At 39.6% G+C, this 27,312-nt stretch overlaps 1 protein-coding gene across 3 annotated transcripts in view; it reads left to right on the top strand.

Annotated features, from left to right (window-relative positions):
* Positions 1 to 27,312, top strand: part of CPEB2 (cytoplasmic polyadenylation element binding protein 2) — a 57,968-nt gene that overhangs the window by 21,627 nt on the left and 9,029 nt on the right. For all 3 annotated transcript variants that reach the window (XM_054688500.1, XM_054688501.1, XM_054688502.1), the window contains 5 exons: positions 4,238 to 4,288; positions 20,582 to 20,752; positions 21,869 to 21,958; positions 24,816 to 24,934; positions 25,276 to 25,390. In XM_054688500.1, the coding sequence (XP_054544475.1) occupies positions 4,238 to 4,288; positions 20,582 to 20,752; positions 21,869 to 21,958; positions 24,816 to 24,934; positions 25,276 to 25,390 (546 nt within the window). The remainder of the gene's footprint in view (positions 1 to 4,237; positions 4,289 to 20,581; positions 20,753 to 21,868; positions 21,959 to 24,815; positions 24,935 to 25,275; positions 25,391 to 27,312) is intronic.

Consider the following 27,312-nt stretch of genomic DNA (forward strand, 5'->3'; position numbering starts at 1 on the left):
AATAAATGGCGTGCAGTTGTCATATCTCTGTGTTTTTTTGGTGCTCAGATAAACGTTCAAAGGGCCAATATGAATTTCCTTTTATATATGTATTGTATGAAATGCTATTAAAATCAAAATAGCCTAGAAAGATACTTTTTTAAGGTACTGTAGTTCCTCTAATTATTCACTGACACGTAAGAATAAATGTATTTTTTAATTATTTAAATTGGTAGACTCGCTGTGAAAGAAGAGGTGCCAAGAGCACACAGACCCTTTGCTTATAGGTCCAGGAAATAGCCATGATTTTCATGGTTTCACAGTGACAAAGCAGCAGTAGCCCGATCGTCTAAAATTCATTTGCCCAAATTTTTCACTAGAGGACTTTACATTTAAAGTTAGGTTCTTCTAGGACAAAGGAAAACTCAAGTTACACAAGATGGCTTATTTCTCTTAATAGACATGACATTCCTAGTAAAATGACTATAGAGAACAATATTGTAGTAATCATCACTTACTAAGATTGCAAATGATCCCAACCACTAAGAAGAAAGGATAATTAAGTATTCTGACAAGAGGTTCTAAATATCACTACCATAGCAATCATATCCCAACATAAAATATATCAAAATAACATGTCATACAGCTAGAACCTATACAGTGTTTTATATCAGGTATTTGTAATAATAAATAAAGACCTTCATAGGATAAGAATCATGATTCTCATTAATCTAGTTCCTTCTGTCTTGTTCTGTTACCCTTCATATCCAGCTTCTGCCTCATGATCTAATGTGGCTGCTTCAGTTTAGCCATCACATCTGCATCCTAGCAGGCAGGAAAACAGTAAAGGAAAGGGGAGATGTCCCTTTTAAGGATATTTCTTATAAAACAGCATATGCCAATTTTGTTTTGCATCTGACTGGCCAGATCTTACACACATGCACACAGTGAATGACACAGGAGGTGGGAAATTGAGTATTTTATTCTGGGCAACCTTGTGTCTAAAGTTGGAGGTCCTGTTACGACAGGAACAGCTAGCCATCAGTCTCTGTGCCAGGGCCTTTTAAGCAGTAAGTAGGAGTGGGTTTTACAGGCTTTTTAGACAATAGACTGTCGGGGTGGGGGGTGAATTTTTCTCTATAAATTCCCGTATGCTACGTAATCACGCTGGAATTTTTTTTAACGCGTGTATTTGCCTTGTCTTTAAGCTTATATACCTTACTCTGTATCATCAACTCTGAAGCCACTATAAGGCAGCGATTAAGAGTAGGGAGCCAAACTGCGTGGTTCCAAATCCTGTCGGTGTTCCCTGCCCGTGGTGTGAACACAAAGCCTTCCGTGGCACAGATCTCCCATCTTCAAATGGGACCATAATGGTACCTGAATCACAGGGTTGTTATGAGGGTTAAAGAATTGCTGAGAATTTCGAGACGCTCCTGGCACGTAGTAAGCCCTCAATTTTAGTTATTACTGTCAGTTGGCAGGTACTTAATGAAAGTAGTTTTAATCCTATGTACCTATAAAAGTTAACTTGTAAATATGTCTTGATAGTTTCAGTCTGGTACAACATAAGTAATTGGATAATTAAAAAATAATCTGAATTAGTCTATATCATTTGGAGTATTTTGTTGTGAGAGTTTCCTGTTAGGCAAACTATACTTTAGAACATTTATTAAATATATAACCATTTGCAAAGTATGACTGTTTGCAGCGAAAAACATCTTGTTACCTGTGTCTTGGAATAAAGGAAGTGAGCGGTGAGCCTGTTAGAGATACCTACTTGGCAATTGAAAGTTGAGTGTCTTTTGAAGAGGAGCTGGGCTAAAGGCTTTGCTCAGTCTACTTTTCTAAGAAATCTTGACTCTCTGGACTCTGTTAAATATTTGTGGGGTTTTTTTTTTTTAGATAGCATGCTTTTTTCACACCTCTCAGATTTTATTGAAGTTGTGTGTTTGTTTCTGTTCCCGTCCCGCGTCATGAGGCGAGACTGGTTCTCACTGATTGCCCTCAGCATCTCCCACACTGCCAGCCTGCCAGACTTGGTACCCAACAGGAGTACGGGATGCCACTTTCAGAGGAATTTTGATTTACAATTTCAGTGCAGAAATAACAGTAATTTTTTCATGGTCTTAATCTGTCCCCTAAATTTTGTCATCTTCAGTGAGATGCTCAGAAATAGCCGCGCTTCCAAATAAGCCGATGTTTCAGACAAAGTAACACCCATGCTTCTGAAGTCCAGTTCAGGAAAGTTCTGTGCCCTGCCTCTTGGGATCCTGTGCCTGTTGAGCTCACTCCTGTCTCTCCCGCCTAAGGACTTGGAGGAGTCTTGGAGTAGTCTGCCTGGTGTTAGAGTCTGACAGCTGTAAGAGCTTATCTAGTTAGCTGAGAAAACAAGAGGTGGTACCTCCTCCGCTGAAGGATTGTAACATTTTGTTTAACTGTGCTGATTCTGAAAACAAAATGTGCTGTCCGTAGAGGTCAGGTGAAGTGCGTATGTCTATAGGTGTATGTACATATATGTGTCATACATTTTAATGCCAAAATTGGATTTTTCCTGTCACTTGCTCTTGCATTGATAGAAATTGAATTCTTTTTTTTTAAAGATTTTATTTTTATACAAGAACTGGGGTATAGGCCAGATGTGCGGGAGGGTGAGAGAACTAACCCGAGACACAGTGGGGAACAGAACAGGCAGACCGACTGAAAGCCACTGCTGAGGGGAGCAGTAGGCGAGACAGGAGAGGTCTACCACGCCATGTGGATATCTCCGTGGCCTGTGGGGATCAAACCGGCACTGCATAGGCTGCAGACAGCTTCACAGCACTGCACTCAACCGCTGTGCCACCAGGGAGGCCCAGAAATCGAATTCTTTAACTCATTATTAAAAGAAAAGTCAATAGGCAGTTGTCTCAGTCTTGTCTGGGATATTTGGTATAATAAAGGGCCTTCAGTGTGGCGAAAGCATCCTTGAAGTGGCAAAGGCAGCTAACTCATCTGTCCTCACTGACCAGGCCAGATGTGTCCCCATCCTCACCGATCACCCTTCGATTACGTGCATTCGTCACACACTGTCGGTGTCTTCCAAAGGCAAATGTGCTGAACGGCACTAAAATACAATCTCCCAGGATTTTGGTTTGAGTTTTCTAAGTGGATTTCAGTGTCCCTTTCTAATTGTCTATCAGAGATTGAGGCATTAAAGCAAAGTTCTATACCTTATTGGACTAAAAACTGGTTATTCTCGTCATTGGCATTTGATCAAATGAGCATGGCCATGCAGACCCCCTGGGCTGCCAGCACCCCTGTCCATGGCGGGAGGGGCCTTCCTTGGGGTCTGGGGTGAAGACAGAGGCAAGGGAAACACTGCTGCTATCCTCATAGCTTTATTTTTTCTTTTTTATATTTCTAAATTTTTACATCATTGGTAAACTTAAAGCAAACTAATTTCCGATAATGTTTGCAATATCGATTTCATTAAATATCCGTATCTAAATATAATTACATGAAATCATATTGGATTTAGTGGCACGTTGTGATGAGTTTTTGCTCCTTGGTTTTTTTATATTTTGATTTTTTTTTGAAATATTCCTTGCATACAGATATTTTTTTTTAAGATTTTTTTTTTTAATTTACAGAATAGCTGGGGTACAGGCCAGAGGCGCAGGAGGGAGAGAGTATGCACCAGAGACAGAGTGGGGAGCAGAACAGGCAGATAGACCAAAGACACTACTGAGGGGAGCAGTAGGCGAGGCAGGAGAGGTCTACCGTGCCATGTGGGAATCTCTCTGGCCAGCCGGGAATCGAACCTGTGCTGCAGAGGCTGCAGGCAGTTTCACAGCGCTATGCTAAACCCACTGCACCTCCAGGGAGACCTCAGATTTTATTTTTTGAAAAAATGTCTCTAGAGTAATTACAAACAACTCTGAAAATAATATATTTTCACATCCTGTATGCAGTTTGAAAGACTAGGATTCCTACATTGTTTTTATGTTTCAAAACACAAAAAAGGTTTATTCTGTAGATATTGCTCCCAGATCACACTGTCCTCTCATGACCTAGGTATTAAGATTCATGGTTTTTTGGTTTTGTTTTCAACTTTCAAAGAGAATTTTAGTTCATATGCTAAGTTACACATTAGCTTTTCAGTTCTTAAAGAAATACACTGTTAAAAAAATTCCCTCCTTAATCTTTTTACCTCCATTTTAAAAGCTTTTCATATACCACCAGAATCTTAAAACTTCTCTTTCCTGTTTTTTTAAAGGTCGATTGAGCTATCCACATCCAGGAACTGACAATCTTTTGATGTTAAATGGTAAGTTTTATAAAAACATTTTCTCTTTTTAGTTGATCTGTATGAAGATGATTGGATATACTTTCTCTAAACCTTCCCTATACACACAAGTGACTCATTTTATAAGTCAAAAATAGTCATAGCTTTTCTGTACAGGAAGCAGAATTAGGATTTTGGATGTATTCTGGGTACAAAGCCGTCACTGAGTGTACTTGTGATAGTACGATTTAGTTGGGTGACCATAGACTTTGGAGACAGTCCTGAGTTTGAATATTGGCTTTAACAGTTTATGGTATGACCTTGGTCAGGTAAATTCGATAAGCTTTGGTTTCTTATCAGTTGCAAGTTTATTATGATAATCAAATGAGGGTAATGTTTGCAAAGGGCATGAACTTGCTCCTTAGTGTTTCTCTTGTATTTATGTTCAACTGAGAAAAGAACATACTGGCCACTCTGTAAATATGGTGGTCACACTGACAGTGTATTGTGACTACAAAGATTACAGGGTAAAGTTCCCAGTACTGGAAAACTTTCATTAAGGTTATTCTTTCTGTTGTACATACATTATGTTCAGAGAGCCACGGTACGTAGCCCATCCGTGTCTGCTGGAGTGGACAGGAAGGATTCAAATATCCTTCCCAAAGGTGAGAAGAGGGGGAAGTAGGAAGAAGGAATAACAGAGAGAGTATTTACTTTAATATTCTTAATTTATCATTGCGATAGTGTGCCTTTTCTATTTCAGCTAAAATTGTGTTGGAAAAAGATGACAATGAAGTTAAAGAACTGCAGCTGGGGGGAAAGGCTAATGTGCAGGCCGACCATGTGAACCAGCTAATACTAAAACTGTAGTGTGGGAGTTAAGTCCAGGCTACCTCAGAGATTTTTTTTTTTTAATGAGTAAAAAATTGAAGAAAAGGGTGAGGTGATTGATGGGCTCAGTCGACATTTGACTGTTGAGTCAAGTTTCCCTTCACGGGGCAGCCTCCTGGAAGCACTGGGTGACCTAGCAGTGATGATCCTTCTGGCTGGTTAGAGGCAGAAGTGTCAAAGGGCCCCCTGGGCCAGACTGTGCACCTGCAGGCGAGGCCACGCCCCGGCCAGATGGCACAGTGCTCCAGGTGCCTCGAGTGGGAGCTCAGCTAGGGGCAGCTTACAGACACGTTAGCCAGAAAGGTGTTGGAAATTGCATTCCAGTGCTTCGTTCCATTTTTTAATACTGTGAAATTGGGGGTGGGGGGACCCTCTAAGTAAGTAGCATCTGAACTCTAAATCTATGGCAAAAAAATTACATTGTTGAAATTGACTGTATGAAAAGGACAAAATTGTCATTTTTTATAATTTTCATGACTTCATTTAAAAAATGCTAGGTTTCAGTAATAATAAATTATGTTACTCCTGACTCCCTTAAATGCTGTTAAAGCAGTCTTTATGGTAAATAAAGATCGTATTTTTATTTTAACATCTAAAACACTCATTTGAAAAATTTGATTTGTGTGTATTTCACAACAGAATTTAAGAAAAAAAATTTTTTATGCTTTGTTAAAAATTCATTTGAAGGAAAGTATTCTGTTAAATTTGTTAAATCATTCACAAATGTTCTCAGGTGGCTAAATCCTTACTATATTTGGATGACTTCAAAGTCTATTGTAATCACAATACAATCTATCTGTTGTGTGTAGCAAAGAACATAGTAACCACATTGCTTTTATGACTTACAGTTTTGGTTCCACCATATATTAAACTATGTGATCTCATCAGTTTCCTAAAGCCCTATAAATCATCTAGATGTTAGACTGAAAGTATATCATCGCATAGCAGACACAAGAATATTTTATTTCGGCCAACAGTTGCATCTTGTTGACAAATCTGCTTCTTTATTATGTGAGGACTCCATGGTCTGCCATTTTAGACACTCAACAGAGAAAGCCACTGTGGAAGTCCAGAGCTTTTTCTGGCATAGATCTAAGGGAGAAGAAAGACAAACTAGGACACCAAAATATCAAAATGTGTTTAGGTTGGTAGAGACCATTTTAACCAAGGAGAAAATATTTATTTTGCTTATTTGGGATCATTGGTTAAGAGAAGAGGCAAAAATTAGAAAATGGGGTATATTTACAGCGTAAGGAGCTAGTTAAATACAGCATAAGGTATATTTACAGCATAAGGAGCTGTAAGAATTTAAATAATTTTTACAGCAGGTTATTGAAGAGAGAAGTAGGAAATGAGCACTAAGAGAACTAAGGGGAAATTTTTTCATGAGCTACTTTTTAGCTATTTGTAACTCAGTTATATTCTTAATATATTCTCTCCCTGGGAAATGTGGGAATTAAACCCATGTTAATACTGAACCTCTGCCTGTTCTAAATTATGATTAAATATTACTGAGTGATTAAATAGTAGCATCTTAGTACATAAACCCTCTTTTTCAATTATTACTTTTTTTTAGAATGTCACACCTTTAACTGCTAGGTGGTGAAGAAGAGAGCTCATACTTTTTTCTCTGAAAATCAGTACTTGCTAATAACATGTACATCAGTATTTTACGGTGATGGCTCAGTAATAGTTCATAGTGTTGAGTACCACAGACTCTAGAGCCACATTATCCAGGTTTCAACCAAGTTTGCTGTTTTCTCACTCTGTGACCTTGGAAAACTTGCCCAACTTCACTTTAACTCAGATTCTTTACATCTGAAAGAGACAATGTACTGCCTGCCTCAGGGGGCTTGTCGTGAGGAGTGAGTCCATGCAGGGAAAGAACCTAGAACATTCCTGAGAGTAGAAGTGAGCTGTGGCAGAGATTGATGAACAGTGACTAAACTGACTTTGAAAGAGTTAAAAGTTCTGTGAAAAGATGAAGGAGTTGTATCTGTTTACTTTGGAGGATTAAAAATTGAGTAGATAGTCTGATATTTTGAGCTATCTGAAGGATGCTATATATAGTGAACAGAGAAGGCTTGCTTTATGTTATTGTAGAAAACCAGACTAAAACCAATTGGAGGAAACTATACAGGGACAAACCTTGGGTCAGTTAGAGCAGAATGCCTCTCTCAGACAAGTGCTTCCAGAGCACTAAATAGATACAGGATGATTGCAATGTAGGAACATGCCTTAGAAAACATAGATTGGGCAGGAATCTGTGATGTTATGGTACTGCTAGGATTGAGTCCATTTAAGAAAAATAGTATAGTTGCTATGCAGATAAGACAGACATACAGACTTCATTATCCTACATTCCAGCTTAATTAGCACTATGGTTAAACTTTTAAATAGGTCTTTAAGTAAGGGATAAACAAGGGGTGAGAAAAGGATCAGGAAGTTGGTCCAGCTTGGTAAAACTATGCAGTAACTGGCACATTCTTAACTCTGAGCCTCTGTTGACTGGGATGGAGAGAGAGGTGTAGTTCTACACCTGTATGTCAAGTTGTATGGATTGAAAAAATAACTGCTAACAGTTTCTGACTTCTGAACAGACCATGTATTTCAAGTCAAGTGGAAATCAAGTTGAACTGACTGATGGAGACTGACTACTGTTGACTAGTTCAAATATGGTAGAAGAGTTGGAATTGAACTCTAGGAACAGAGCACTCTAGGAAAGTTACAGTGTGTAAAAGAATGGGGAGATAGTTGAAACCCAAAGGGTAAGCCTCTCTGAAGTTAGAACAACAGCTTGTGGGCTTACATTCCTCAACTTTTTGTTATCAGTGCTGAAAAACAAAACACAAAACAAACAGAAAGATACCATTTTCCATGGTAGTAAGGAGCAGTACAAATGACATCCCATTCAAGGGCGGTTTCTGTTTGGATTAAGTTGTACTCCCTTATCCCTCTCCCAAAGAATTATAATAAATACCTTGAGTTTTTGTTAGTACATATTTCCTTCCAAAGGGCAGCATATCAAGTAGAAGTATGGGGGGTGGTATTACTAACAAGCTAGTTTGAAATTTAAATTTGCCGTGATTAACCACATACAGTCATGTTTGTAATCAAGAACTTTCAGTACTTTGGAGGAAAAAAGAAGTTAATGTGTATCTTTTAATTAAGAAAATTTACTCACTAATGAAATTGTATTTCCAAAGGCAGATAACTAAATAAATTAAGTCATGAAAATAGGAAAGTTGAGTATGCAGCTAGTTCTTTTCTTAGGCTAGTAGGAGTGAAGGAGACAGCAGATTTTGGGTCTTGAAGAGGAGTATGACTTGGGTAATATATTTCTTCCCTTGGTGATGACTTTTTAGAATAAAGAGAATAGAGTTCCATACCAAGACAATTTTAACCTTCAAGTGTTTCCCCTGATGTGCTGTGTTTACTCACCTCACTTCCTGCTGTAGTAATTGGCTACCACAACTGAGCTAAGAGATAAAGAGGACATTAGAATCATCCTGTTTCTTTTTTGTAACTATGGTTTAGAACCTAAATATGATTTTGGTATTCGGAAACCAAATCCTAAAGTCATTTATATGGGAAAGGTCTTCAAGCAGTTCCTGCAGCCTTTTTCACGTATATACACATATGTGCAATATACATTGTAATATACACACATTTACATTTGTGCATGTATATGAAGTAGCCAGTTTCTCATTTCTGAATGAGGTATATTTTTTATAATGTTTCATAATATGTGTATGTATATATATATATGTGTGTACTTGAAGTTAGTATACTAGTTTTTATACAATTAACCATTTACTTTTTTCTTCTAAATCATTTCCTAAGTGATTTGAAGAAGTTATTTAAAGAAGTCTTTTTTATGCAGCATACTAAATAGTCATGTAACGTTTTTCTCCAGAACGAGTTTCTGATCATTTGCTTCAGGGTTACAGTGGACATAGCGTAGGAAGTCCGACACCTGGCAGGACGGTGAGGGGGTGGGGAGAGCAGAGGTGTGTGGCTGCACCATTGTTCAGCATCATGGCAGCACCTGGTTCTTTCCATGATGGGAGGTGGGAGATGTTTTCATAGTTTAGCTTCATCTCCAGCCAGTTCTGGTTTTGGTAATGTAGAGACTTGGAAGCTGAGAGATTTTTATCCAAAAAATAAATGAAGTAGCTTTTTCAGTATTTTAAAATTCCTCAGGTATGAGACAGTTGGAGAAATGTTCTGAATAATAGTGTTTAAGTCTGAGACTGAGATGAACTCTAAGGTGCCGTGAACATTTGTACTTATATTCACTGTTTAATACCGAGCAATCTCAGCTAAGAGAGTAACAACCAAAAACGAACTGGTTATAATGCCATTAATTTTCTCAGTAGGTCATGAATTATGTGCCATGTTATAGCATCACTATAATTCATAATTTTATTTTAAGCTTTAAAATAGTTTCATGTGTTTTATAAGTGCTCAGCCCTCTACACTTGGGAAGGAAGTGTTCCCCAAAGTAAACTCATACTGGATTAATATTAGAACATGCCAAGAATTGGGCAGGAAACCCAGCCTGAAACTGGTGCTGTGAAGTGTTTGGGGCCTATTAAACTTCAGTCATCCTTAGCCTGTCTTGATAGCTGTATTAAAATTCCTGTTATCAATCTGATTTTCCACAGTTGATCTCCCATCTCTTTGAGACCGCCCCCACCTTTTCTAAGCGCTTCATAAGTCTTAAAAGACCTAGGCAACAAAATTCTAAATGACACTGCCACTCTTAACCCCACCCCAAAGAAATAACTAGATCAGCAAAGTTATAGATAAGTTATATATGTACACATACACACATGAACCATAGAGAAGGTATATATAAATATAAAATCAGGTAAATCTGTTGGTGAGTAATTGGAGCTTATAGACAACTTAAGTCTGAAGTTGATTATATAGAACTAAATAAAGACAGTAGGATGGCAGGGGCGTAAATAAAGTTATATTGAAAGACTGATGTAAGCCTTACTGTTTCTTAAATTGTAAATGACTAAGATTTCACGTTTGTTTTCTCCCCTTTTTATTATAAAGGACTAATGCTATATTTCACCTTGTAGACGCACAATGTATTTTGTAAAACTTCTATAATAGATTGTATTTAATGATGTGTTTTCTTTTGATCTCTTAAGTTTTATTCTTTTGGGAAGACTGCATTTCTGACAACTTTTCAATATATATTTCAGATTCATGTTTTTTTCAATCATCAAAGTTTTTCCAGACCTAAAAAAATTTTGAATATAAATTAAGATCTGAATTTTGACATTCAATTTTTGGTTTATTGCCTTATTAATTCCACAGTAAAATGCTCATTTGTATACTCAGATTTGAAGAGAGGAATTATTTAAAAACAGGTTGCAGATTTTATCAGCTGGTAGTTCTTACGAAAAATAAACTGTAGTATTCTTTTCTCCAGAAGGAATTATGTAAACTGATCTAGTTTTATAGTATTTCACATGTGTGTTATTATTTGATAGTGATGGTAATATTTTGTATCTGAGTCCCTCTTAACTCCAAAGATGGAAACATAGCTGCTTGACTGTCTGCTAGAAACTGTACCCTCAGGAGAGAAGACTTTATTAGCTGTGGTATACCACTAATCATATTTTCTACTAAACAAGTTTGAACATAGATCTCTTTACACTCTGTCTAAGCTGTATAGGCTGCAGAGTATCCGTTGAATAGTGTTATATTTTTTGCTCTTCTGTGTCATCCAGTGGTTTTTCCACTCAGGACTTGGTTGGATCCTATCTGCTATATCACTTTTTATAATGTGTAGAAAAATAAAGATTTAATTCAAGTTGTGTCCATTCACAGAAAAGTTGCTTGGGATCCTTTTTAACTGTGAAGTGTGTTACATATCCCTGCCCTGATCAGATGAAACAAATATTTATTCATGAATTTTTAACATGAATGAGAATCAGTTGTATAAGTCCTGTTAATTTCACAGTTCTTTTACCGTTCATAGAGCACATTGTCATGGCTCTTAAAGCAGCACCAGTTCCAGATGCCCACATAACTTGCATATCACAAATATTTATATGTGTGGGCTTATTTTTAGTTCTGACATTTTACAATTTGTCCTTTGTTTACATGCAGCAAGGAGTTATGGGCGAAGACGAGGTAATTCCTTTCTGTTTGCTGTGATTTAACTGTTTCTAATTGGGTTTTACTGATCATTGTCATTAATTATCTTAGATTTCTCACACAATCTAAAACTCACAGAAGAATTGTATTTTAATTTGAGCACTTGTCAGAATTTTGAATCCTAAATCTCATTTTCATCTAAATCTAAAGCATTCTCATACTAATAGTTACTCAATAAATTTTTCTTTTAAAACTGTCCAGATTTTAACTCTTTCAAAGTTATTTTTGTACTTTTTAAAATAGAACTGCCATTTATTGTTTACATAAGAAAATGGTTAGTAAATACTATGAAGTCAGCGTGGTGGGCCTCTCATCTTCATCGTCTTGTCTGTGTCTGTAATCTACAACTGCTTGATTTCATGTTTGTCCCAGTTGAAAATAACGAGTACCAAGTGATTTACTGTTGGCACTGATGTACAGAAATCATGTTGCTGCTTCTCCCTCCCAAAATAATTTTCCCCTCAGGGTTCTTGTTATCCTAAGGAAAAGGGTAGGGCTGTAAGATGCTCCACTTTTAAACTTCCTAGGGAAGCAGGTAACATTTTCTGTGGCTTAATTTCTTGTTTTCCTGTGCTGAAATTGTGAGGATGAAGTGTAGATGGGATGAAAGAAGCGGATGTGACACTGCGCTGGTGGATTGTCCTCCAAGCGAGCAATAACTGTGGTGTTTATATGTTGTTGTAAGTGCCACGCTGAATAGAGAGGATTTTCCTTGGCCCCTAAAGTCTCCCTTGAGCTGTGGCGGAGACAGTGATAATAGGGCCTCTTGACACCTGTTCTGGACGGGCCGGAGCTTCGTTGCTTCCCCTGCTTCCCCTCTAGTTGTGAGCACAGGTAACAAGCAAAGCCATTTGTCACCACTGGTGGTGAAAACTGGCATTGTGTTCTTAAAGTAGTATTTCCAGTTTTGTATTTCACATCCTCTGAATTCAACTTCATTTTTGGAATCTAGTGTCTTCAAATGTTTAACTGTATCCCTTGGCTTTTTTCTAGTTTTCTAAAGAAACTAAAAGATAAGAGTACTTAGAAAACTGAAACTGAATAATTTTCTAAATATTGTTGTCAGCCACTGAGGAGAGGGGAGAGTTTAGGACCTTAGTACCTGTTTTGCCTGTTTTCGGATGTAGCTGGTAGTTCTTATGAAAAATAAACTGTAGTAGTCTTTTCTCCATAAGGAATGATGTAAACTGATCTAGTTTTATAGTATTTAACTTAATCTGTCAGACTTATATCTGTCTTATTTCCCTGTGCTGCTCTTAACATGTGACTTCACTTCTCTTGAGAAAACATTTGACACTCTGAATTGTAGGTACTTTTGGAATTATAGAGCAGCTTAGGATTCTTTTCTTTACATAGGATGTCTTTCTTTATAAATGTACACCTTTGATCTCTTACTTTGGTGATTTATATTTAATTGAATTTGTTGTACTCCAGTGTGAATAGCTGATCTAGGAAGACTAAGTCTTTGGTCTTCAGTATCAGAAGTCACGTCGTGTCCTCCCGTATTTCAGTCCAGTCATTGTAGACTGATTATAAATATGAAGAGAAAGTGAAACTATTTTGGGTAAGAACTTGCTACAGTCCTCATCTCTGTCTCCTGGGAACCACAGAGATGACTCCAGAGCTGCCCCAGACTGGAAGAAAGCAGACTTCCTCCTGGCGGGGCAGGATCACTAAGGCCTTCCCAGGGCAGACCTGGCAGTTGTCAGACTCATTCAGCTTAGTATGGGGTAACACCTGCATGTTCCTCAAATTACATGGCAGAGTAGATTTTTAGTTGGTCCTATGTGAATTGTAAGTGTCTGCTTAGAAAAGTTTAATTTTGATGATCAGGTGAAAAGTATACCCATTAGAAATAGCTATTCAGGAATTTTATTTGCTTTTAAAAATACTTGGACTCAGTAAGAAAACATTTTAAAAAAATGTCAAAGGGATGACTCGGGACTCAAGTAGGCTGGCTTTTTTCTCTCGTCTGCTTACTCGAACCCCTTCGATACCACACTGATACCCTTTAGCCACCCAAGACCCTCTGCGTCAGCTTCTGGTTTAAGATAGTCATCAAAGCAACTGCATTAATTCATTTAGTCGTTTTTCTTTTCAAAAAAGAAGTCATATCTTAAAGCAAATCAGAGCTGTCATTGTGGGAAGTATCACTGAGTTGCTGTGACTCTTGCCAGAGAGAAGACCCTGAGCTTTCCCAGTGAGTGATGGGTGAGCACTGTTTTCACAAGGAATTTTATGTTGTGACCCAGTTTAGGGAGAGCTACTTTTTCTTCTTACTCAGCCACCTCTGACTCACCTTTCAGCCTTTGCATAGAGTACCTGCTCTCAGACAAGGTGTCCCATTTGCCGTCAGCCAAGTTACTACCAAAATGACTATGGATTTCAATTTCTTTCATAATGCCAGTGAGAACTTGCAATCAAGATGGCTCTAGATGGTGCTGTATGACATGTATACCTTAGAATAATAGAGCTGTGGTGAACTGGGAGAACTTACCAAAGACACCTTGCCTTTCCCTGCTGCTCAGTGGGAATCCGTTCCCACTCCTCAGTGTCCCCGTGTCCATGGACCCTGGGGTGGAGCCCAGGGAGGAGGAAGTCTCTCATGTGAAGCTGGCGTTAACCTATGGAAGAATATTTTTGTATTTTCTGTTCAGTGTTTCTTCCACCCAGAGTGTGCAGGCTGGTCTGGGGCTGTGGATGGACGTGTGAAGTGTAACTTAAACTCTCAATTTAAAATATTTCTGTATTGCAATCTCTCCCTTTAATGAAAGATCAAAGGGCCTCTATACTCCACAGAGAATACAAATATATAGAATATTTGAAGTAAAAGATAAAGAGCCTGTCTCAGTTAATGGACTAAACAACACAGTCTCTTTTGGCAGGTAAGCCCAGCGCATAGGTTAATAGACTTTATATGGAACAAGAAGACAGAAATAATTTTAAAAGAGATTGAAATTATGAGCATTCATTTAGAGAGGCTGGATTTATTCATACTGTGTAGCCATCAGATTCATGTGCCATCAGTAAGTACAAATGGTTAATAATAATACTGTCTCCTGGGTATTGTTTTAAAGTGGACCCGGATTTTCTGTTGGGACTAGATTTGCTTTTTACTCATTTGACTCAGAAGCAAAATCTTGTAAGTGCACATCCCCTGATATATTCACTAACAGATCTTTTATGATGACATCAAGACTGGAATCTTTTATCTTTGATTAATGCTTTTGATAATTGTCAGAGAAACGCAAAATCTCCAAAGCATGGAAAAAGCCAGGGTAAGGCTGAGCCAAGGGTCAGCAAGCTGTGACCCGCAGGCCAAACCACCTGTTTTTGTAAACAAGCCTTCCTGGCATGCAGCCAGGCCCATTCCTGTGCCATGTCGTCTGTGCAGACAGCAGAGTGGGGAGGTTGAAGCAGAAGAGCCGCCTGCAGGATTTAAAGCATTTGCCGTCTTCACAGAAAGCAGTTGCTGACCCCTCCTCCCAAGAGGACCGGCTCACCTCCTCTCGCCTCTGCGTCCCTGCACAGTCCCTGAAAGCCACAGCCACACGCCTGCTGAGCGGCCACTCCAGTGGCGTGGCTGCCTCGAGCCTGAACCAGGGGAGCCACGTTGATAGTCACCCTTTGTGTCACTTGCTTTGTGTATGTTTTTAGTTTTTAGGACGGTATTCCATAAATAAAAGACCAGTACAATCCGTTGAGATCAAAGAACCGTGCTTTGATTCAAGGCATGAATTGACTAATGTTGTGCAAGTTTTGTATTCCAGCCTTCCCCCACCCCCGTTGATACTGTGGAAAATGACTAGTCGGCTTCCAGAATAAAGCTAATTCTGAGCAGTGGGTGTGTTAGCCTCCCCACCACACCCGGCCCAGTCAGTAGTTTTCAGTCTGGGAAGCTCCTGACACAGTTTTTCTGACTGTATTGTGTGGAGCAGCAGTGTTGGTGGAAATGGGGAGATGCCCTTTGCTGCCTTCTGCAATCCTTTTCATTAAAGTATTTGGGGATGCATTATTTCAGTCACGATAAACTCCAGCAGATGACACTCGTAGATTGTAGTTCCTTACCAGAGTCAGCTTCTTGTTTTGGGAGAAGGTACACTTTAGTCCCATTCCTGGCGCCCGCATCCTACAATGCTGCCTTCCTGTTAGAGCGTCATGGTGACTCCAGAGGCTCCCCGGCCACAGGAAAGCTCCTCAGGCTCACACACGGGCAGACTGGGCAGCTTCACCTATTCCTTTTCTCGCGCTTTCATCTCTCAGTGCTTTACCTGTAGTCTTGGCCTTTTCAGTGGCTAGGGGAGCATAAGCCGTCTTTACTTGCATTTGTAGGTAGTGGTTTTGAGTACTTAGTCAAGATTATCTTCTCGTTTTCTATGTTTTTCAATGACAGTGGCCTTGGGAATATGTCTGTGCTTTTGCTCAAGCAATTATCATCTAGCTAGGAAGCTTTTTTCCCCACTCCTCCTCTACCCTGTCTAAAACTCTGCCATTTACTCTTAGAAATCCTCTCTAATCTTGTTTATAACTAATCTCACATTATATTCTCTTACTTTCTATTTGTATGTTTACCTGTTACAGAGCTTTAGCATATATATGCCTGTAACCAGCTTGTGTGTATATATGTGTGTATATTGTATGTTCACATCACATGCGTGCAAGCGTGCACGTATGTACGTTTTAAATCAGAATCACTGAAGTAGCAGTTTTGAATGACTGTTTTTCTCTTTTCCTTCATAGGACAGTTAGGAATGCTGAGTTGGGTTTATTTCATAATATCTAGAGAACATAAATGAGGTGTTTGGTTTCAAGATGAAGTGATAATTTCTAAAATAGAAAAAGCAAAACCTACCACTTCAAACAGTGCAACTCGGATTGCAGTAAACATTTTTGACTCTAAAACTTGATTATCAATATCCTAAGAGTTTGTTGTTGGTTTTATTTATCTGAAGAAATAAAATAACTTCTAATTCTTGTGGTAAGAGCCTAGAAACAATCCTATCAACTCTTCCTTTAAAAAGAAAACTTTTGAAAATTTCATAGGTAATCACTTTTAGATAGTTACAAATTTCAGTCTCAAGTTGAAGAGAAATTGTAAGATGACTTTCTTTGTAAAGAGAAATAACTGTCATTGTTTCATTGGTGAGTGGAATCATTGACTGTGCCACAATTTGTTCATCCAGTTCTGTATTTATAGACATTCACACTTAAGTCTCTGATCCTTATTGAATATATTTTTTGCATATGGTGTGAGAAGAAGGATCAGAGCCATTTTCCCCTCCAAATGGATGGTCATTGGTCCCGCATCATATACTGAAAAACAAACAAAAAAAAAAACCTTTCTACATTGAGCTGTAACCTAGGACTTTTGGGCAAATCAGTTGATTGTGTATGTGGGTTTATTTCTCTCAGAAGGGAACTTTTCATGATTTATCATTAAAGATGTTAATTCTGGATTTTTATGCTCTTTATCAAATTGAGGAAACCCCCACATATTCCTAGTTTGTTAAGAGTTTTTATTGCCAGTAACTGTTGAATTTTATCAGCTGCATTTCCTGCTTCGGATGCATTCCTGGAATTGGTTTTATGGAATTTCTTTTTCCTTCTGTCAATGTGGTAAATTTATAGTTCGTCCATTTCGAATGTCAGTCTTACAATCCTGAGTGTATCCCACTTAATCATGATGTATTTTCCATTTATATATATTTTTTTCTAGCTTCTCTAGGGTTTTTGCTTCTGTATTCATGAGGGATGTTAGTACATAATTTTTCTTGTCATGTTATCAGGTTTTAGTCCCCCGCTTGCAAAACAAGTTAGGAAGTGTTTACTCTTTATTTTCTAAAGGAATTTGTAAAAGTTGGTATTCTTCAAAAGTCTGGTGAAAAAATTAAGCCACCTGGGCTTTGTCATGGTTGCGGGAAGGTAACATGTTTTTAAGTGTAGGTTTCATTTTTAATAGATATGGGATTATTGGGTTTTATTCCTTTTAGGTTCTATGTATGATCTATTTCTTCTTGTGTCAGCTTTCAAAGGTTACTTTTTGTAGGGCTTGTTCCTCCTGTGGTGTGCATGGGTATAAGGCTGATAATGTCCCCTCTGCCTGCCCTTGACTCTCATTGCTAAATGTTGGCCATTCGAATTTCTTTTTTTCTTAATGAACTTGGCTTTTAAAGGTACCTTGATTGTATCAATGTCCTTTTGTTAGGTATCGAATTACTATTGCTTCACATCATCATTTGTGTTTAGAGGTAAAGGGTCGCCCCGTCCAGGTGTTGTTACTGTTCTGCACCCTCCACCAGAGCCCCACAGTCCATCCCCACGGTCCCTTGTGCTCGAAGAGTCAACCAGCCTTTGACTTCATTGCTTTTCCCTTGTGCTATTCTCTCATCGACTTTAATTTTTTATTTTGTTCATCCTGTTCTATTTGTGTTCATTTGCTATTGTCGCAAAACTGTGATTATTTATGTTAAATATTTATTTTGCAGTGTAGTTTTAAAAACTGTAGGTTTTTCCTCTAACCATGAACGTTCTCTAAGTGTGTAACTTTTGCCACATTCCACAATTTTATATTGTGTTTTCATTATCACTCAGTTTCATCCTTTTGAAGTGTAAGAATCTGAAAATAAATCCTTTTTTTAGAATGAAAAAGGACAAAGTTAAATTTTCATTGAAAAGTATTGTAAATATTAGTCCAAATCATATTTATAATCAAATTCCCTTTCTCTCAGCACATATAATTTTACCTCTTGCCAGGTATTTTCACACCTGAATACCTACTGTGTTGTTAGAGAGCGTGCTGGATGGGCCAGTCACACTCACTGGCATCGCAGGGAAAGATGAGAGAGGCAGGGTCACAGAAGTATTCTTGATGACGATATGCATTCAGTCAGCTCCTCCTTTAAATTAGTACTTAGCTCTATGGCTTTTACGCCTCTAGAAAGAAAATGGCCGCTGTTCTCCAGCAGTGAAGACTCATGACATGGCGGTTCATGATATCTTCTTGCCCTTCTCGTTACTACTTTTGCTCACCTGAGCTTTCTTTAATAGCTTACACAGACATACAGTATAGATTTTGATACTTATTTTACTAATTTATTTATGACAATTAGAATATTATGCTTAGTAATATAGAATGATAGTTAAAATATAGCTCAATGAATTTACTTCTACTTTAGAGTTAACATAAAAAGTTGTAGTTTTGGAGTCACCTCTTTCTGACATTGCTTATGTAGTGAAATCCTTTGTCGCTGAAGTCATTATTTCTCTTCAGACCTTAAGTATGTTATGCTCTGTATTTTTTCTCAACATGAGAGTTTGTTTAAAAGAATTTATTTTGGCGAGCAGACCTCTCTTGTCTCGCCCGCTGCTCCCCTCAGCAGTATATTCTGGTCTGTCTGCCTGTTCTGTTCCCCACACTGTCTTTGGTGAATCCTCTCACCCTCCCGCACCTCTGGCCTGTACCCCGGTTCTTGTATAAATAAATAAATCTTTTTTTAAAAAAAAAAAAGAATTCATTTTTATGGGACCGCTAACTTTGTATTGTGTCTAGGACATTTTAGCATGAAATAATTTCCAAAGTATTGACATACCTGAAATAAACTTAAAATTTGGATGTCTTTTTGGTCAAAAACTAGTTAGTATGCTTGTGTTCTCTGTCTCATCTTATGCCTTTGTAAATATAGAATCATAATAAATTTAATATAGAAAATTAAACCAGTTATTCACAATTCATTTTTAAGATAGTAATAACATAAATAAAAATAATAGATATTAATATTTAACATTTAATATAATTAATATTGATTAGGTTTGTGTTATTAACAATAGTAGTTGCATTTAAAAGTGTTTTCTTCCAAATTATTTTCTCAGAAATAAGCTTAGGTCCTTTCTCCGTGCATTTTCGACCTCCTTGGAACAACCTATCAGCATGTGAAACGTCGCGTGTCGGTGACCCAGTTCCTGTTCTTGTAGCTGTTTCTGACCTCCACTCTTTGTAATGATTTAATGATTCTTCTCACCCGTCTTTGGTTCAAAACCTTTTGCGCTTCCTGCTTTCCAGTCTTTATCTGCCTCTACCTTTTATTCATTGTCCATCCTCCCTGAGCTTTTTAAAGACATTATAATCTGCTCATCTCCAACCACCCTAACCAGGGTTGCCGAGAACATCTATAATCTTGCTTAACCTGGATCTGCTAAATAACTCGTCTGTCCTGGCCTGGTGTTGAAGGGTGAGTATTCTGGCAAGCCGCGAGCCAGTTTCCATCTCCTCCTCCTCGCCAGCCTGTCTCAGCCTCCCTGCAGTGTTCCCTGTCTCTTAAATGAACGCATTTTCCTTCTTTCTCTTATGGTTTCTCCTTCCACATGAAAAAAAACACACGATTTATTTCAAACCATGTTCTTACAAGCATTTGTACGTCTATCCTACTCTCACTAACGCCTCAGTGAGCACCATGACCTGTTTTACACAAGTGTGATCTGGTTTCTCTTGGGGATTTAAGAGATGCCCCGTTTACCAGCCGGACCGCTCCTTCGGTCGCACACCCTTGCGAAGCACCTTGACGCTTTCTCGGGGACGTGCCCCTGGTGCAGGTGTAGGTCTCGTCTGCTCTAAAGGCCCATTCCTTGAGAACTGAAACTAGATTTTATGAGGGTGCCTTATATTTTGAACTCCGGATCTCTGTTGGGAATATGCCCTCTCCAGAGTGCGCCCCGAAGGGAGGGCTCCAGTGGAGGCCGAGTCCTCGAGGCAGTGCCTTTTGCACGTGTGCCGAAGCCTGTCGTGTCATTGGCACGTGTGGAATAAGTGAATTCAAGACCTTGGATGCCGGAGTTGCTTGTCGCGTTCGTCCTGCCTCACTGTGATCTGCTCTTGGTTTTTTTATTACGTCCTCTTTTCTATCCAGTCTGTGCCATTTCCTTTCTTTCACCAACCAGTGCCTTCAAGGCGTCCTCTGTCTTGCATCCAGCCTGACATCCCCATGCACCCTGTTCTCATGCTTGCCATCCAAATACAGAAGTGAGCCCATGTGTGCTTGTGGTGTCATTATTGCCGTGTGACTGTTTCTCCTTGGTCATTCCTCAGACTGAGGAGCCATTTCTCTCTTGGGTACACGTAATGAAAACTTTTTCTGAGTTTCCCTTAATTTTTTTTTATGTCTGTGTCATCTTCATTAATTTACACCTTTGAATTTGTCATTGCTTTTTCAGGCTTGCCTTTAGCATTTCTTAGCCGAGATTCAGGTTGTATTTTCTCTTATGTTTTAGGTCGCTCTTCCCTCTTCCCAATAGACGACGGCCTGCTGGATGACGGCCACAACGACCAAGTCGGTGTTTTAAACTCACCTGCCTGCTACTCAGCTCACCAGAATGGAGAGCGGATAGAACGCTTCTCGAGAAAAGTTTTTGTTGGTGGTCTTCCTCCAGATATAGACGAAGGTAAGGTAATGATTTGGACCTGAAAAATAAATACTATGTGAGTGGAGCAATGAATTTCTTACCTCTATTCTTAATTACATATTTTGCAAGTAAGATTTCATACCCTTGCTCATAATCCCGCTTGTATGTTTAAATATAAGACATATTTGCATATATGAAACCTTGTTTCATAGAAACCTCTTATAATGTAAAACTTAAAACTTTTGTGACCGTCACACACATAAACACACACACAAAATAAACATGATCAGCCAGAAAACTCCACCTGCAGCTCATGACAATCAGAGGTTTTGTCTTTAAGAAGCAGGTAAGGAGGAGGCTATAAGACCCAAAAGAGTACTGGATCAGAACATAAACGTGAGACTCGGGTGATCAAAGGTTAATAAACGTGTAAAAATATGTATAACCAACACAAATAGTTTAAGATAAAAATTTTAAAAAACTGAAAATACCTAATGTTTGTGAGGTTTGTGAGCAATCTACTTTGTTTACAACTGGCAGAGAAGATGGTGCTGTATTGGGAGGAGTTTTCAGTTGTGATTCAGATATCCACCAACATTTTCTGAGTGTTGGTCAATGCCATGGCGTTCACTGCTCAGCTGACCTAGATGTGTTTAGTGGGACTGCCTGGCAGGGGCAGCACCCCCACTACGAAGTGGAAATACCCCAGCTTCCACACTGGCTTCAGCAGAACTTTGTCTTCATAATTTCACTTACCAAGTAGTAGTGACTATTTAACTTGATAGGATGTTGGCATGCATTTCATGCCTGTGATATTTATAGCATTACTATATTATTGTATACTATAAGTCCATTAGTGTCCATACAATACTTACATATATGCAAAATTTATATAAAAATTTAGTCACACTGCATTGGTTATTCTGGCCAATGTGCTCCTTAAAATGATTATTTTTACTAAAATAGCTATTAGTTTTATGTGTTATGTATTTTATGTATTCTTTTAATAAGGGTACTGGACATGTCCAGTGTGTATTCTAGTTTATATTAGGCTATTTGCACTTGTAAATATAAATCTTTAACTTAGAAAGTATGGGGTTTTTTAAAATGAATCATTAAAACTAATTCCTAATATGCATTATTGTATTTTTTAAGATGAAATAACTGCTAGCTTCAGAAGATTTGGACCTCTAGTAGTAGATTGGCCTCATAAAGCAGAAAGTAAATCCTATTTTCCACCAAAAGGTAAGTTTTTATTGTTAACACTTGCTAGGGAATTAGTTTTACAAGAGCAAGAGAGACAATATCCATCACTTTGTGTATGCTTTTAGAATTAAATATCATCCCATAACTAATAGTGGTCTGCAGAGGCTGGCTGTGTGCACTGAGTGAGGCTGAAAGAGAGCTAGTCAGATTTCATGTTAAGCCGCTCGTGAATCATAAGACACTTGCTTTGCGTGCTCTAGAATTTGAGGATGATTTCAAAGACTCAGATCAAGAAACGTTTGAGTGTTTTCTCTGTCTAAAGCATCATTCCTCATAACTTTTGTGAAAACATTAAAAATTTATATGTCTACACAGTGCAGTTAAGATCTACGTGAAGTGAGACTAAAATGCAGACCTGTGACTAGTTTAGTATTGCAAGATACATATTAGTGTTCCAGACAGTAGATAACAGAGTATATGCTCTGTTGGCGAATTTAGATAGAGAAGGAAGTAACTGGTATAAAAAATTCCAATTATATAAGAAGAGGGTGTGAAGAGAGTACCTTGTGGTATTAGTCATGTGAGCTGGAATGCTCCAGAGACTCACCACCAGGGTGCAAAAGTCACAGGCTGTACTAATGTTCAGCAAAGCCTTTGGGGGGAGAGCAAGTAGCCCCTGCGCCCACAGTGCGTAGAGGGGGTGAGGGGAGAGAGCCCAGCCAGGCAGAAACTGGTGAAAACCCTGGCTCTGTTTATAGACTCCAAATGTTCACATGACTTTGGAGCTTGCCAGCTTTGCAGGTCTCAAGTCCTTGGTAAGAAAGAAAACCAGCCCCATATGATACCAATGTTCATTTGTTAGTTTAGTTTTAATCTGTTGTCCAGCTTTTCCTGTGTGTTCTTTTGTAAAGGTTATTTTGAGTGTTCACTAAAAATGCTTGTTCGTTTCCGATGCCCCTGGCTCAGCGACCATCCCCCGTGCCTGCACTGCTTCCGGGGGTGGGCGTGTGACCAGTCTGTCCTTGTCCCTGGCTCTCCATTTTTTTCTGTCCTCACTATCACTGGAGTAATCCTCTGAAAAGGAATCTGCTGATGCTGCTGCTGCTGCTGGCTTTTCTGGTTGAACCCCCAGGGTGGTTTTTCTGATTGGTAGAAAAAAGGCAAAAATGCATTGCCTGCGGCCTGGCCTCCTTTAGGTAGAATTCTCTCTGCCTAAAGGTTCTTCCCCTAGTCTCTCTATTCCTTTATGCCCAATTTATCCCAGCTTAATTATCTTTCCCTCAAAGGACACTTTCAGGACCCACCTATGGAGGTCAAATTTCCTGTAGTCTAAGAGACTACAGCACTCTCCAAAGTTGTAGTTTTTACAACTTTACAAGGAAGTGATGATTTTATTAGTGTCAGAATCTTCAGGCCTAAGCAATCTATTCACTCTCCATCTTGATGAGCTGAGTAATGGGGGTGAATTTAAAACACCAACTTGATCATTTTATTTTAGTAAATTAGTCTTCTATCTTCTCAATGCTTCTAAAACAGTTCTATTTCAAATCTTTAGCTTATATTAAAATTAAAGACTTGGCTTAAGGGAAATCAATCTTTTATTTTTTCAAGCATAATCAAATTATCTCCAGCAATTATAAAAGGCCTAAGATGTACCTTTGTAATCTGGCATAATCATACCTTTGGAATTTCTGTTTCTGTAGGCTGGTTTGATGGCTTATTTGTGCAATCAGAGATTATGATTTTTAGCAAAATGAAGTCCTTCTATGACACATGAGACCTCTGTGGCAATAAAAGCCACTTTGGGCAATAAGTGATCTCTGAATCGTGCTCACACACGACCTTGCACTGCGGTGCCCTCGCCTGGGACCAGAAAGCTGAACTCTAGGTTTGTCAGCATAGAGACCTTGTCAAGGAATGCGAGCTGTAGGTCCTTTACAGTTACCAGCTCCTCCCAGGAGTCACATAATAGTGAACTTGCAATGTGATTTTGAGGTCTTTCTATAATGAAGTCCAGTCTAACCTGCTGGATGCATGATTTTAGGTGAAACACTGACAATTGGTTGTCACCTGGAGAGGAGGAAGGGCCTGTTTCCCAGAGGGGTGAGACTCAAGTGGGAGCTGTACCAAGAGTCCAGACATAGCCCCAGACTACAGGAAAGTCCGCTGCTCCCACACATTGACTTGATTTAAAAATTCCTGCCCCTCCTCCTTCAGCACTCCCTCGCAATCCAGTCTCCCTCACGTAGCACTTCGCATCATTGGGTACTTGTCGGGTTAACTGCAGAATTTTCCCTCAATTACGGTAATTCCTGGGCTTTTCCCAGTGTGCTCCAGTCCAAAAGCTTGCTCCTAGAATTCGTCATACCCTGGGAGCATTTGGAGAAAATCTCAGCTCTTAATCTGCTTGACTGATTAGTCCTGCCAAATTCTTTAAGAAGATATTGCCCTGTGGGAAAGAGGGAACTCAGGAGACCTTGCTTTGAAATTTCTCATCCAGCATTGATTTGGGCGAGTAATCTAACCACTTAATACCTCATTTTTCCTTCTGTAAAATGGGAATAATGTTTAATTAACAAGTTGTAAAAATCAAATGAATCAAGTGTGAGAATACATTTCAGGTGGAAGTGTTAGCACAGTACCAGATAGTATGCGTGCTTCCTCTCTCCGTGTGTGTGTGTGTGTGTGTGTGTGTGTGTAAAGTAGCTATTTACTGAGTGTCCGTTTGTATATTCTATTGGACATTGTGCTCATCCCTAGAAAGCTTAATGATTCTTGTCTAGTTGATCGTTTTTTTCTTTCCTTTTTTCTAAAAGCATGAATTTTCGAAGCAGTTCTGGAATCTGGGGTTAAAGCACTTACCTGACACGGGGCCTCATTTTTAATGTTTTTACAGGCTATGCATTCCTTCTCTTTCAAGAAGAGAGCTCAGTGCAGGCACTAATTGATGCTTGTATTGAAGAAGATGGAAAACTCTATCTGTGTGTTTCCAGTCCTACCATCAAGGACAAACCAGTAAGTAAATAATATCCGCTCTTCTGCCCATTTTGTGATTGAGTTCACAGTGTTGGTCCTGAGGAGTACTTTGCAGGTTTTGGATGTCAGCCCCCGTCAGAGAGAGGTCTGATGTGTCAAATTTTTCTCCCATTCCGTAGGGTGTCTGTTTTAATAATACTTTAAATTAAGCTGCTTTTGAGTTCAGTGTTTTTTGATTCAGATGATTTATAATGTCTACTTTTAGAAGACAATAATTGTTTCTCAATTTGATGGTCACAAATGTTGAATGGCAGAAGGACCGCTGTGGCCGCCAGGGCTGCGCATGGAGAGTGGCCGTGCAGAGTTACGTGTCCCCACAGGTGCAGATCCGCCCCTGGAACTTGAGCGACAGTGACTTTGTGATGGATGGTTCTCAGCCTTTGGATCCTCGAAAAACGATCTTCGTTGGAGGTGTTCCTAGGCCACTAAGGGCTGGTAAGTAGAAGATTAAAATTTATTTAAAAAAAAAATGCATTTAAATGTGACTCAATTCAGTCAGCATTCAGCGGCTGCTATGTCCATCACACCACTGGGCAGGTGAGGGGCATGCTCTGCACGCCCCCGTAGCTGCCAAACATAGACGCCAAGATGAAGTCTGAGAACCATCCTTGAGACCTGCAAGCTAGTAGAGAAACGGACATATCTGTCAGTGTCATTGGCTAACTGCACACAAACTCTGAGAAGCCACTCAATACTCCTGGCTTTTTTTTTTTTTATTATTATTTATTTATACAAGCGCTGGGTACAGTTAGAAGCATGGGAGGGTGAGAGAATTCACCAGAGCCAGAGCAGGGAACAGAACAGGCAGACAGACAAAATAACACTGCTGAGGGGAGCAGTGAGCATGGCAGGAGAGGTCTGCATGCCATGTGGGACCCTCACTGGCAGCCGGGGATCGAAGCGGTGCTGCAGAGGCTGCAGGCAGCTTCACAGCCCAGTGCTCAACTGCTGCGCCACCAGGGGAGGCCCACTCCTGGCTTCTTAAGTGTGGCTATCTTAAGATAAAATGGGGGGTCTGTTTGTTTGGAGTAGGTTGATTCTGATATCTGAAGAAGAAAGATAGGATGATTATTTTAAAATAACACTTTAGATAAGTCAGTGATAAATTACTATTCATCAATAGCCAGGAACCAGAGATCCACCAGGTGTCAGCTTGGAGTGTAATGGCCCGTACTGGCCAGTCCTCCAGTCCCTTGTGCCTGTGACGTGTGCAGTATCTTCACCCCTGAGGTGTGCTCTCCCAGCGTGGGAGATGCATATTAAGCACACGTGAGCACTTGGAGAACATAACTGCTACCCAGACAGACAGGAGGGAGCAGACGGGACATGAGAAGGGACGTGACATAGTCTGATACTCGAGACACTGGGTTGGGCCGACGTACCAGAGATGGCATAAGAGGAGGAGGGTGAGGTGGTGGGAGGGTGTGAGGACTGTCTTCACACAAAGGGACTAGTGCATGCAGAGCCACTCCGAGGGAAAGCAGAGTACGTGGGGGAAGGACAGAAGCCCAGAGAGCCAACCTGAAGTGCAGGAGCGAGGGAGGAGATGTGGGAAACACGGGAGTCAGGTCATACGAGACTGCCGAGCCCATCTGGTGTTTATCCTCACAGAGAGGGAAAATCACCTGCAAGCTTTTAAGCAAAGGAGGAGATGATAACACTTGCCCTTTTGAAAGACCAGTTTAACTCAAGCCTCATGGCAAGGGCTGAGAGTTGGACTGAGAGTAGATTTGAGCCGAGTAGGTTAGGAACCTGTCACACAGCCAGGGGCAGGTAGTGGTGGCTTGGATGACGGCGGCAGTGGTGAAGGAGCCAGGTGAACAGGTATCGCGGGTATTTACGGGAGGAGTCGAGAGGCTGTCAGTCTGCAGCCACGAGGTCCCTTTTCCTGAGATAAGAAACATTGAAGAAGGCACAGGTTGGAGCAAAGACTGTGCTCTTGATTTTGAAAGCGGGTTCGCGGTACCATTCAGCTTATAATCAATCATTGGTACCTAATATGTTTTTTTAAAAGAATCACTCTAGCTGCTATTTGAAAATAAATGGTGCCGGGTGGGGAAGGGGGATCAAAAGCGAAGAAATAAGGCTGTTTCATGGTCCAGATGAGAAATAATGATACTGTGGACCAGGATGACAACGATGCGGAGGTAAGGAGATTGGATTCCGGGTATGACCTGAAAATCAAGCTCACTGGATTGCAGTTTGCAACGTGGAGAAATGGAAAGGATGAAGCCGAGGGTCTTGACTGGGCAACTGCGTCTCTCCCGTTGCTTGCTAACTGAGTCAGCAAACACTCATTGGGCAGACTGAATGGGGTGCAGGAAGACCAGGAGGGCCATCTTGCAGTGTCTGGAAGA

This window comes from Talpa occidentalis, unplaced genomic scaffold, assembly GCF_014898055.3.
Source record: "Talpa occidentalis isolate TD23 unplaced genomic scaffold, MPIMG_talOcc4v2.1 talOcc4.6, whole genome shotgun sequence".
Taxonomy (NCBI): domain Eukaryota; kingdom Metazoa; phylum Chordata; class Mammalia; order Eulipotyphla; family Talpidae; genus Talpa; species Talpa occidentalis.